General features: G+C 38.0%; 1 protein-coding gene across 1 annotated transcript in view; it reads right to left on the bottom strand.

The window, feature by feature from the left end:
- Positions 1-9,582, bottom strand: part of sh3bp5b (SH3-domain binding protein 5b (BTK-associated)) — a 44,329-nt gene extending 34,747 nt beyond the window's left edge. The window contains exons 1-2 of the mRNA XM_054621500.1: positions 9,139-9,582; positions 7,310-7,372 (exon numbers count right to left, since the gene is read on the bottom strand). Coding sequence (XP_054477475.1) covers positions 7,310-7,372; positions 9,139-9,216 — 141 coding nt within the window. The 5' untranslated portion in view covers positions 9,217-9,582. The remainder of the gene's footprint in view (positions 1-7,309; positions 7,373-9,138) is intronic.
- Positions 9,583-13,273: the final 3,691 nt, after the last annotated feature.

Below are 13,273 nucleotides of genomic sequence, written 5' to 3'. Positions count from 1 at the left end.
TAATGGATAAGAAACGTTGGCTGCCAATCATAAAACTTGATCTAATCTGGGGAAAGTATTCACACCATGGCTCAGACAAAGTGTCCCAATAAACACTGAATAACAGATTAGGGCAAATCTGTCAACGGAGGCCTGTGAAAAATGAATGTCCGATATAATTGTGTTAACTGGTACGAAACAAACAGTTTGAAAGCTTTGTTCGTCCTCTTGCACTCGTCAAGGGGAGTGTCTCAGACTGATAAGCATTCAGCTTTGATATTTCATCCCTGCTTTCTGATTGCGAAGAGGACTAAACAAAAATAGCAAGAAGAGGAAAAACAAGTCAGAAACTTCACAGATCCATGCTCTCTTTAATTTCCCACGTTCTTAAGCAGGGTCAGTTATATAGGGACATCAGGTGGAGAGATGTTTTGGCAGCCCCAGGCTTGAATCAAGCTCCACTCCGCTGTCCCCAAACGTTCCCTTCAGTTTCATAACAAAGTGTTTGTAGAGTCCTTTTTTTAGAGACTAAAAAACAAACTTGTCCTAACAAATTCATGTTTGTCCTCACACGAAAGGTTGCATGTGATGCAACTGTCCAGCTGGAAAACGACAATCCTATTAGAACTGGAACCCAGTAACTACACATCAAACAGCCCTCTTTAAAATCCAGCATGGTCGACTGAGAGTCTAATTTCAATCACTTCAAGGAAGTGATCCAATGGGCTTCTTCAGGAATCCAGACTGGGAAGGAGTTCCAGACATTTTGACCCCCTGGGTCAAAGGTCAAAAACTTAGACAAGGTCAAATTCCTCCCGAACAATAAAATCTCTAACCTTGTGGCTTGAAAGCTTATCAAAGCTCTGTCCGGGAAACAAGCTGCTTGTGAGATAAAATCCAAACAGGGTTTCTTTCTTTCAAAGAAAACAGATCATAGACCCATAAATCACAAAGACATACATTTAAGGGATGATGTTTAACCAGTCTGTTTCAAGTCACAGCAGGATTGACATGGGGACGTCATCTTTCTTACCTAGCTACTAGCTGACTGGCTGCATCAACAAGGAAATGGAACCAGAAGAATGGCCACAAAACATACTACAAAACAAAACCAAAAAACAGAATTGGGCCCGTTACACAAAAGTTATAAATCACCATTGGTGGCCAGGCATGTTTTACAAATGACGCAATGACACAAATTTACCTTTGGCCAAGCTCCGCCCTCCAGCAGCTGCTCAACCATCAAACTGTCACACAGTGTGGGCCACACTGTCACTAGAAAAACTAAAAAGCTATTTCAGATGGCAGCAGACAGAAGGGTCTACAGCATGTGTTTAAAGGACACATCCGGCATGTCAAACTGATGCAGCAGTGAAAACTTGCTAGAAAAGATAAAGCTAGAAGCTAAAGCGTTCAGATCACAGTGTAAAAGTGAACCACCACATCAGCTGATGAATTCAGACAGAGGACAATGAAATTAGGTAACAGTGCTGTTCCTGGATAGGTCTATATTCACTGATACATTCATTGAAATAGATTCAGTATACACCACGTAGCATAGACGTGCTAGTTAATACTGTGCTTACATGCTTTGCTGATGTTAACCTGAAAACAAGCATTGCATGAGAGTCTGTGAAGCAGAGCTGGATAGTTAGAAACCTTCAGTGCTCTTGCATGATCATGCAGAAGTCGCAAGTGTGGAGTTCCATTTGACTCGTTTTGAAACATGTCATAATGAGCAAGAGGAAATCTGATGCTGCAAATTGCAGCTTGAGATGTTGCAAATTTGGTGAAACAGGCCAAAGTCTATCAGGTGGTGTCGCCCTGCACACGAAGAGGCTTAAAGCTGCTGAATATCGTCTCAGTTTTGTTTAATGCATTTATGAAGTTGTTGTTTCCGGATAACCATTTATATAAAGACGTTCATTTCTGTGTCTGCTTTCACCCAACACATAGTTCCTTTCAACGAAACTATGCTATGACAAATTCCCCCTAACTAATTAAGGTATGGGTCACTGTTTAAACGGTCCACAAAGTCACGCTTAGGTTTTAACTTCCCCAAAGTGTACCACATTTCACAGCAGCATTTCTAGCGTGTCTGTTTCTTGAAATCACCAGCAGCTGAGAAATAAAGTAAAATAAAAGGTTCAGGAGACCACAAGTAAAAGGGCCCAAGGTCAGACATGAAGTGGTCTCAATACAGATGCAGCAGAAGTTCTAAATCCTACTTTATGGGGAAGTGATGGGTAAATAAATAAAAGTCAAGGTGTGAAGGCACATTTTTAAATAGGTCAGAAACACAGTCATGAGGGGGGAGAATATAAACACTCTACTTCTGTGCTGCGGTATTTTATAAAAGCACCCAGAGCACAAGATGTCTGCTTATTGTTCCATGTTCATTTGACATTCTATGGACTTTAGACGTGTCTGACAGACAGCTGTTACCTTTTGGTGAACTTTAAAACTCAGAGCAGAGAAAACCCTCTGAGGCCAGTGAAGGGGGATCTCATTAGAACAGACTGGGAGGATGTGTTTGGAGAAACGGAACAATGATGTACGAGGTGGTGACCACCCATCAATGGACTTGAAGATACTGCAACTCTTAAGATTAAACTTCAGCATCAAACTCGTCAGCTCCTCCTCAAATCATTTACTCATCTGAAAGTGTAATATATTGTTTGGAAATATGCACAATTAAGTATAAATCAAGCTTTTGTGTTGAGTAACTTATTGCTGTTAACATCTGAAAGACATCTGCATTGTCAGGTATTTAAGGAAATCCACTTTGGATTGGATCAAAAGGCTGAATTCAATTTTAAAACAGATCAAAAACAATGTTTCACATTTAATTTGTTGGACTTCAAAGACAAGAAACTCATGACACTTGATGCCAAAGTCCCAAGAAAAGTGCTTCCTTATTCATCCTCTGCCAAGAAGACACTTATTGTTAAATCGTATTAGCGTCTCATCAAGGCAACAACCGGCTGCAACTCAGAGGCAAGAAAACAAAACAGAAAGAGTGCAGTGCTTCACAATCAGCTACATCTACAGCTTCCAGATTCAAGTTCCTCCTCTATCTGGCTTTAAAAAAAGGCATTAGCCAACTGGCCCGCATGTTTTAAATCAAGTCATGAGTATTCTAGGACATTTAATAAACAGTAACAATACCAGTGTATCCTTATAAAATACATATCCTTTTATTCAACACTTTATAAACTTGTCAGTTTTGCTTGTTAGTTCAATATATGAATAGAGAAAGGCTGTCTTTATTGCAGTCTGACATAACAGATCATTTTGATAATGAATTTCATCTCAAAACGCAGCTGAAACCAACGTTTCTGTACCGTTTGCTTTCACTGATGTCCGTAGATTTTAACTTGACTTTTATGCTATTCTGCCCTCCATGCTGGTAAACATCTGTTGGCCCTGTATTTTCCTTTACAGTTTGACTTTCGACACAGACATTTGTTCTTTCACTACACTGGTGCAATATCCCTGCATGTTTTGATATTATTAGTAGTCATGCTTGTGGCTTGGCTTGCTAGTGATTCAGACAAAAAAAAGTGTCTCAACAACTACTGGACGCATTGTGATGAAATTCTAAGTAAATAATCATGGTACGGACTTGGATGATTTTTCTTGTATACCATATTCCTGGATTTGTGGATTTGTGTGAAATGGATTAATCGGCACGCAATTTTGAAGACGACTAATCAGTTGTTTTGATGCCGGTAAATGGACTTGTACTTGTATAGCACTTTGCAAAAATACCAAATTTCCATCAGCAGGTCTCAGCTGTGCTCCAGCCTGGTTTTCCTCCTCCACTCCCTTTGCTCTCCTCGGGAGAGGAACTCCCGTGTGGGAGGAAGATGATGGAGACACACTACATTTTCTGGATTGTGTCCACATGCTGTCACTACCTCATTAAGATTTGAACTCAAAGCGAGCCAGCCCACCTGGGTGTGTGGTCTGGGACTTGACAGTCAATGCAACCTGGCATTCTCGGATGACAAGAGCCGCATTGAAAAGACAAATGTATTCACAGCCCTGAGACACAAAATACCTCAAGGACACAAAAGAGGAAACAGTACAGCTGTCTCGGCTCTAATCCAGCACACTGGATTTCAAGAAACAACGCCTGCTGACTTTCAATTTAAGAGGAAGGAAGGAATCTTGAACCTTTTACCCTTAGTGAACGTCTATTTAAAAAAGTGCCACAGCTTCCACGCAGTTTGTCAAATGTGGCTGCAAACGCCCTCAAATATAAGCTGAAGTCAGCAGTTTAACCTCCATGTCAACAAAGAACCCTCCAAACACTTTACTGACTTTACTGTTAATAACCCGTGAAATGCAACAAAGCTTGTAAAGCTACACAGCAGACCATTACGAGAAAGAGAGCTCATAAAAAACAGACAGGGTCATGAATGCATCTCTGTCCTCTCCTCTGTGTCTCACTGTCTCTGTGATTAAACCGATGTCCACTGCAGTGCAGAGTCTCCGGCCTCGGACGCTCGCGCTGTGACGCACTTCACCTCCTCAGCGCGTTAGCTCCCTGAGGCGTTGTGTCTTAAACTTGTCGTTATCCGCTGAATCTAGCATCATTCGCATCACTGCTACGAAGGCGTCCTCACATCACCATGACACCCGACGCATTAATACTCCAGTCACTCTGCCTGTTCATCTCATCGTCAGTAAGAACGCTTCAGATAAAACGTCTCTTTCACATGAATGCTGCGGCTACTGGAGATTTCAATCCACTGAGATAAAGCCACAGGGAGCGCTGACACGAGTGAAAAATGGGAAATTTGGAACGGCTTTAGTGGGAGGAGATTAATGCTGGCAGGGAATCAGCAAAGGATTAAAGCACTTTGAGTGTTCATGTGGGCAGCTGATGAGCAGAGTAAACTGGACTTTAACAGGAATATCCGGATTCAGGGTCCCGTAATTACAAATATCCGTCCTCCTTTAGCATCCAACAGCAGGACACTAAAGTCCTTGACCTTCCTCTAAAGGCTGAGGAAGCCATTTGGTTTATTTTCTTGACTAATTGTAAAATTGCTTCGTCCATAAAGATGTCACAAATAGTGGAAAATGCACCTTACATGTCCAAAGCTAACTGTGACGTCTTTAAGTTGTCTATTTTATCAGACCAACAGTCCAAAAGCCGTTTCTGTTTCCTATCAGGACAAAGACAACTGGCAAAGATTGACTTTTGAGAAGCTGGAACCCAAGTATTTCTTTCATTTCTTATCACTTATGGTTTTAGCTCGACTGGAGGCCGAATGAGAATGTCACTACTGATAGAGTATCAAGTCATGTTTATCATAATGGAAGAAGTTAGTCCAAGATGTGCTGGGATTGAACCAGAAACTATGTCAAGGCCAAGTAAGTCTTGGATTTTATCGTGTCATTGTGTTACTTTTGTGTGATTTAATGTACTTGTTATCATAAAAGAGAATACATCACAGTATACACCAATCTATGCTAAATATTTGTAATATAAACTGTGGTACTTATAGGAAGGTGTTTGGTCAATTAGCAACAGTAAGGCTGCAACTTATGGTTTTGTTTAACTATTAATAATCTACTGATGTCAATTAATCTATTTGTTGTGTAAATCCTATAAAAAAATAATGTTAAATGACATTATCAAATGTCTTGTTTTGTCAAAGCAACATTTTTTAATCCAAAATCATTTTTGTTCACACATAGAGAACGATCTGGTTGGTTTGAATGGGCCGTGAAGGTTTTTCAAACCTCTGATGGAAGCAGGTCACAGTACTGAGCAGCAGACGCCTTTGTTGGGACATGAAAACAACTTGACTTGATTTCGTCTCTTGTGGAGCCATGGAGAAAGGGCAGACACTTAAATCAGTCAAGGTTTAACAATCCACACAGTGTTGGACTCAGCAGGCACATGGCCGATGTCGACAGGAACACAAATAGGTTGACCTACCAAGAGATGACGCGCTACCAGAAAGTCAATACCAATAACAGGGAAATCCCATGAGTCTCAATAACTACTAAATACCACGCTAAAGAGCAAAAACAAAACAATAATCCCATAAAGGCTACTTAAGCATACAATCCTTCATAACTGTTTTTGAGAATTTTTATGTACGATGCCCACAAAGATAACTCAATTCTTTTAGCAGGACGGTTATTTACAGAGTAGCAAACAACAAGACATAACTTCTTGTTGTTTGCTTCATAGTTTATTGGTTTGGTAAGATAATCATTCTGAGAAGTTGTTAGCACTAAGGCTGTAACCAAACTTTAGCTTGTTCAAGCCTCTTAAATGTGAGAATTTGCTGCTCGTCTTTGAGATACAGTGAACAGAGTATTTTGGGGTTTTGGACAGTCGGTTAAATGAAACAAATAATCTGAATGCATCACCTTTGGCTGTGGAAAAAAATTAAAAATTGACATTTTTAAGAATAAATAAGAATCAAGAAAATATCAAACCAGCAGAATAATGAATAATAAAATGAACCATTAGCTGCAGCAACCTTTCATAACGTCTGCAGCTCATCTCATGTTCAGGTTGTAGCTGCAGGTTTTCCACATTGGTAAAACAGTTTCTTGTTTCTTAGCCATCTAAACGTGATTACAGAAACTGAATCATTGACTTTATGCTAAACCCTAATCCTGAGTTTGTTTCTTGCCAAGTTGTCACATATCAAGGAGATAGCAAGTTCTTGGTGGACAAACATGATGGAACAAGATCACAATGTTAAATCTTGTCACTGAGAACAAAACCTTGTAAACCAATGAACTCTCATCTGCCTGATGGACAGCATGCACAGTTGTGAACACGTCGCAAATTTGGACTTTCACCTCCGTAGACTTTATTGGGTTTTTACTGGGATTCAAAGAACAGTTATGGAAGTTGAACTCACTGTCTTAAGGTGACAGTGCAGCGAGACTCTGAACTCTGCCTGCTTGTTTACTGCCAAGTGATCAGAATAGAGCTGTCAGTAAATTCTCTTTTAGTGATAAAATGGGTTTACTGTAACACATTATGTCAGTGCAATACAGGACAACTCCTTGTATGTTCAAACCAGCTGACACAGAACAAAAACTTTTACAAGCAGTTTGGCCTGGAGACGGAGCTAAAGTCCAGCTGCAATTCTGAAACAGAGAAACTGCTGTATCTGCACAAAGTGATACCTTGAAAACAACACTTTTCTGACAGGCTGTCAGTCAACACGCTGTTGGAGCAGAGGCGAACAGTGTATCTGCCAACAGCAGTTACGTGTGCGTGATTCCATGCACCGCCAGTCAAACAAAGATAACCTGCATTAATGCATTAAATGCAGATGTGACTGACCTCCAGCTCCGTCTCACATCTGTTGATGTCGTCGGTGGACTGGTTGAGTTTCTCCAGCTCCCCCTGGAAGAGACGGGAAACAAAGAGAGGTGAAGCAACAGAAAGAGACGGAGGAGAGAGGGGTGCAACATATAACATCTGGATGTACAGGAGGGGAGTACCCAGCAACATCTGGACTGAATCAAGAGGAAAATGAAATGAAAGTATTTACATTAAACTGTCACATTAGTCCATGTTCTTCATGAAGAACTTCAGTTGTGAATTTGCATAATATCAAATAACCCAATTAATGTTTTAAAGGATGCACCAGGCGGCAACCTCCAGTTCTGCCGAGTGAAACCGATGCAGAAAAAAGCTGCATTCTCTCTACTGTCCACCAGGGGGCGACTCCTCTGGTTGTATAGAAGTCTATGAGAAAATGACTCTACTTCTCTCTTGATTTATTCCCTCAGTAAACATTGTAAACATGAGTTTATGGTCTCAATCTCTAGTTTCAAGTCTTCTTCAATACAGCATGATGTTCATTTAGTAAATGATGCTCCATTTAGAGTCAAACAGACCATAAAGCAGGGGATGCTTTTGGCATTTTAGGATCAACATGTAACTGTGTTTAACTGTCACATCTGGACGACACCAGATGGGCTTAAAGAGCTCAGTATTGACCTCGATACAAATCCGGCAAATCGATTCGGTGCATCCCCGCAGTCATTTTATTCAGTTAAAATAACATTGTTTTCATTTTTCAAAATCACTTTAAACTAAATCCTTGTTTGGTCACTTTGGTTAGACATAATTAGAATCACTTCTTGTCATTACCTTATTTTAACTGTAAAATGAAATAACTCTGTAACCATTTATCAGCTGCAGCAAACTACTTCCATTTCCTCAGATTGTTTTCTAAAATGTTCTTTCCTTGTGTGTTATTGGATCAATTTTCAATCAATTTAGTTTATTAATTTAGTAATTATTAAATTAATTTGTGGATGATTAGTCAGACAAAGATGTAAAGATGTTACCTTTGGCTTAAGGAAGATCAAATAATGACTTGAATATTCATGAAATATAAAAATATAATTATATATAGACATATAGATATAATAGTTAGCTGCAGCCCTATCAAATATCTGGATATCTTTTTCCAAATTAAACGATAAGTTGATTAATCAACTAGCTGATTGACATAAAATTAACCGGCAACCATTTTTTTACAACAAATATTCAAGTTATTTTCAAATAAAATCACTTTAAATGAGAATCATTAGTTTTTATTTTATTTATATCTAAAGAACCTTTCATCATATGTTTTTTTTTTACAGTGTATCCTAAGTTGTATGTAAAGTAACTGGCTCTATATGCTAGGGGTTTTCATGCTGTATATTTTTTTACAAGATTCATACATTTTTAATCATGTTTACTTCTTTTAACCTCGTTTCTTTTGTACACTGCTGAAAGGCTGTAAAGCTCTGGAAAAAACAATAGACTTTCAACTAATTTGTTATTTTAAACAAAAAAACATGAACATATTTGTATTCATTAATATCACTCAGCATGGGGTGGATTTGCTTTCTAACACATTTGCATCAATTTAAACAGCAACAGTGGGATGTATATTAAATAAAGCATGCAAACTGAGCATGTTAATTATTATTTTGTTACATTAAAATCATGCAAAACATGGAAAAATATGCAGATCATGCTGTGAGTGTGAGCACAGACCGATGGGGCTGCACCACCAGCAGCCAGCATCATCAATACAACACCAATCAATCAATCAATCAATCAATCAATCAATCAATCAATCAGCACTATGGATGTGCACTCAGCTCTACCTGCACTCTGGGATCCACTTCCTCCTCCTCGTATTCTGCCTCCTCCTCCGTCCTGAGCTCCTTCTCTGAATGATCCATGTTGGAGGTGAAGGACAGATGGAACAACCCCGAACAAAGAGACGCAGAGCAGTGCACGTCGGACTCACAGGCTTCTACTTTGATATGCACGGTTTGAATTCATTAATCTGGGTATATTCAGTGTTTTCTCCTGATGAGGATCACCTATCCACCGGTGGGGCCGGGCTGCAGCGCGTCTCTCCAGGTGCGTCTCTCCAGGAGCGTCTCTCCCTCCACACTGAGCCGGTGAGGAGGTGTCCGGAGCTCTGACTCACACCAGGCCCGCCTCCTCCCTCTGTGTGACGGAGGGTTAGTGCCGTGCAGCGGTGGAACCAGGCTGCAGCCTCCCGTTCTGCAGAGGGAAGCCAGTGAGGGGAGGGTTTTAAAACGTGCGTTCTCTCCACTGACCAGCAGGGGAGACTCCTATGGTGGCAAAAGTCATTCTGGTTGTATGAAATAAGATAAGATAAGATAGGATAGGATAAGATAGGATAAGATAAGATAAGATAGGATAAGATAAGATAAGATAAGATAGGATAAGATAAGATAAGATAAGATAAGATAAGATAAGATAGATAAGATAGGATAAGATAAGATAAGATAAGATAAGAAGAAGATAGGATAAGATAGGATAAGATAAGATAGGATAAGATAAGATAAGATAGGATGAGATGAGATGAGATGAGATGAGATGAGATGAGATAAGATAGGATAGGATAGGATAGGATAGGATGAGATGAGATGAGATGAGATGAGATGAGATGAGATGAGATGAGATGAGATAAGATAGGATGAGATGAGATGAGATAAGATAGGATAAGATAGGATAAGATAGGATAAGATAGGATAGGATAAGATAAGATAAGATAAGATAGGATAGGATAAGATAAGATAAGATAGGATAGGATAGGATAGGATAGATAAGATAAGATAAGATGAGATGAGATGAGATGAGATGAGATGAGATGAGATAGGATAGGATAAGATAAGATAGGATAAGATAGGATGAGATGAGATGAGATGAGATAGATGAGATGAGATGAGATGAGATGAGATAAGATAAGATAAAATAGAAGAATCCTTTATTAGTCCCACAGCGGGGACATTTACAGGATTACAGCAGCATAGAGGATAGTGCAAACAAGAGACATAGTAAAAGAAAAACAAGATCAACAAGTATTATAAATAAGCAAATTATTTTATTTATTTTTTTATTTTATTTATTTTATTTATTTTATTTATTTTATTTATTTTATTTATTTTATTTATTTTATTTTTTATTTGTTTATTTGATTGTCACTTGTTATTTCATTTTGTTTCTTATGCACTGTTTTGCTGGCTTGTCTGTCGAAGCACTTTGTAAACCTTGTTTTTAAAAGGTGCTATATAAATAAAGTTATTATTATTATTATTATTATTATTATTAATTGAGCAATAAAAAAACAGTAAAAAACAGTAAAGAACAGTAAAGAATCCACAGTAACTGAAATATTATATATACAGACAGAAACTGTTATAACTATTGTATTCTATAATAGTATAGAAGTCTATGAGAAAATGACTCTACTTCTCTCTTGATTTATAACCTCAGTTTTTTACAGTCTATGGGTGAAACTGATTAGGAATATTTATTAAATATTTATTTATATAACTGCATGTTTACATTTTAATCCATGGTTGCCATTTATTCATGTACTGCACAGGAATGGGTAGTAAAGAATTACATGTAATCAGGGACTACTTGAGATTACAATAAACAAGTAAACATAATCAGCTCAGATTGCATTTTTTTAAAAATGCAATTAGTTTATAGTTACTTAACAATGATTACTTGATCACATTTTCATTATGTTTTTTAAATATGGTTATTTTAATAATGATTTATGGATAATGGAATTAATTTATTTTTCCTTTTTATTTACATTGAATATGAAAGCAGAACATTTTGAATAAAAGTTTGGTGCTCTACTTCACTGCAATTTAGAGGGATATATTGTACTTTTTACTCTACAATATTTATTAGATATCTTTAGTTACCCTACTTTACAAATTAAGATATTTGCACAAAAAAATGTTTAAAAAACTTACGATTACTGGAATGGCAAAAAAGCAGACGGCAACTATTCTAAGTTATGTAAAAACATGTCATGGTTCGAGTTTCTCAAATGTGAAGATGTGCTGCCTTTCTTTTGTTGGATTCAAATCAAGCTCTTGCTGTCTTTTGTATACTTCAATCCATAGCCTGTCAATAAACATAGAAATAAAACTCAGCAAGACTGCTTTATGGCGATGTTAGATATGCAATTTTTTTTTTTGCATGAGTGCTGTGCAGAACTTTGACTTACGGAAGCATTATGCATTCACTTAAGACGTATTATTTAACATGTTTTTCTGAATTAACTCAGAAAGATTAATAGCTAAGATTTCTGAGAAAGGTTTTTACAAGTAAAAGATTCTGCTTCACTGGGAGGAGAGCAGATGACAGCTCTGGCCACAAAATCAAGAAATTGATGAATTTAGTTCCAAACAACAAGTTCCCATGTGAATGCATTACGCTTGCATAAGATTTGTCTGGAGTCTACTTCATTTCCAATACTATATAATCCTGATATATAATTCTATCTGACACTAAAATCACATATTCTTATGTAAAAGGCCCTGCCCATTGGACTGAATGCGGGTCATGTTGTGTACATGTGTCGACATGGATCGAGAGATGCGTCGCTGCAAGTGTGCTAGAAAGAAAAAATCCTCAACATTTTCTCTGACTCATTAACAGATTATGTTTGGTACAATGCAGTACATTCTGCCAAAGCTGTTCCTAGAAGAGCACCCATAAACAAGTTGCATAAAGACAATTTTATTAGGTTAGAAAATAGACTATGAAACAACATGTAATATAATTATGGACCATGATTTAATGCTTTTCAGTTAAAAATGGAGCATCACATATACTGCACACAGGTCTGCGCTTTAAGGGAGCAAATACTTTAATTGAATGTCATGTGATGGTACTAATTGATTAGTTTCTGTCAGATTAATATCATTTTTGCCTCGGTTAATGCCCTCATTTATGGAGCAGTTAACTTGTAAATACAGTTTCCCAGAAGAGTTTGTAGTTCAACAAAGGCTCGTCTGTTGACCTCAAAATGCTTAGAAATGTAAGAGTTTTCTCTTTCTCTGAACTGAATGCACCCAGTGAACCCTCCGCGGTTTTTATACTATAAAACTATGAACATATATATCAGTTTTTGTCAACAAAATCATCCACATCCAAGCTAAAATCATACTATTGTGAAACCGTTTTTTTTTCAGTGTAAGGGTGTTCTAAAAACTTTATAGTGAGGTTTGTGGATTCAACTTAAGGGTTCCAAAATAAAACTCTCTGCATTTCTGATGTTGACCAAAAGACCTCCAGCTACAGCGAGTTTGCTGGAATCTACATTTCATTGTCGTTGTTTTTTGTGTTTTTGTGTTCATGTATCTACTTTTGCATTTTTATTTTTAATGTTGTACAAAATAGGTAAATGTCTATCCTTTGTTCCTCTTCGATCTCCTTGTATTTTTGTTTATTTGTCTGTTTCAGTGTATTAGTGAGCGGAAGAAACCGGAGTCAAATTCCTTGTATGCTTACTCATACATGGCCAATAAAGCTGATCTGATTCTGATTCTGATTCTGATTCTGATTCTGATTCTGATTCTGATTCTGATTCTGATCCTGATTCTGCACAATAATCAACAACAATCTTCAAAGTGAACATACTTCAGCCTCAGAGCAGCATTCCATCTGCTGTAAAAATGGAGCACAAAACACTCACATCACCCTGAAAACATTTCAGACATGTGGGGGGTTTCTGCACTCCTTCTATCTGCGTGTACCGGCATCAACATCTTTTTGTTTTCATTCCTCCTGCTCACCGGAGGAGAAAGCACTGAGAGCACAGAGATTGAAAAAGACAGAGGCCTGAGGTGACGTTACACAGGTTGCATAACCAGCACAATGTGGCTGCTTACCTCGAGGACGGAGGCTGACGGAGCGACTCAGACAAAAAGCATTAAGGTGCATTAACATCAGCCG

This window comes from Anoplopoma fimbria, chromosome 20 (assembly GCF_027596085.1).
Source record: "Anoplopoma fimbria isolate UVic2021 breed Golden Eagle Sablefish chromosome 20, Afim_UVic_2022, whole genome shotgun sequence".
In the NCBI taxonomy this organism is placed as follows: domain Eukaryota; kingdom Metazoa; phylum Chordata; class Actinopteri; order Perciformes; family Anoplopomatidae; genus Anoplopoma; species Anoplopoma fimbria.
This window is presented reverse-complemented; position numbering and strand designations above follow the sequence as displayed.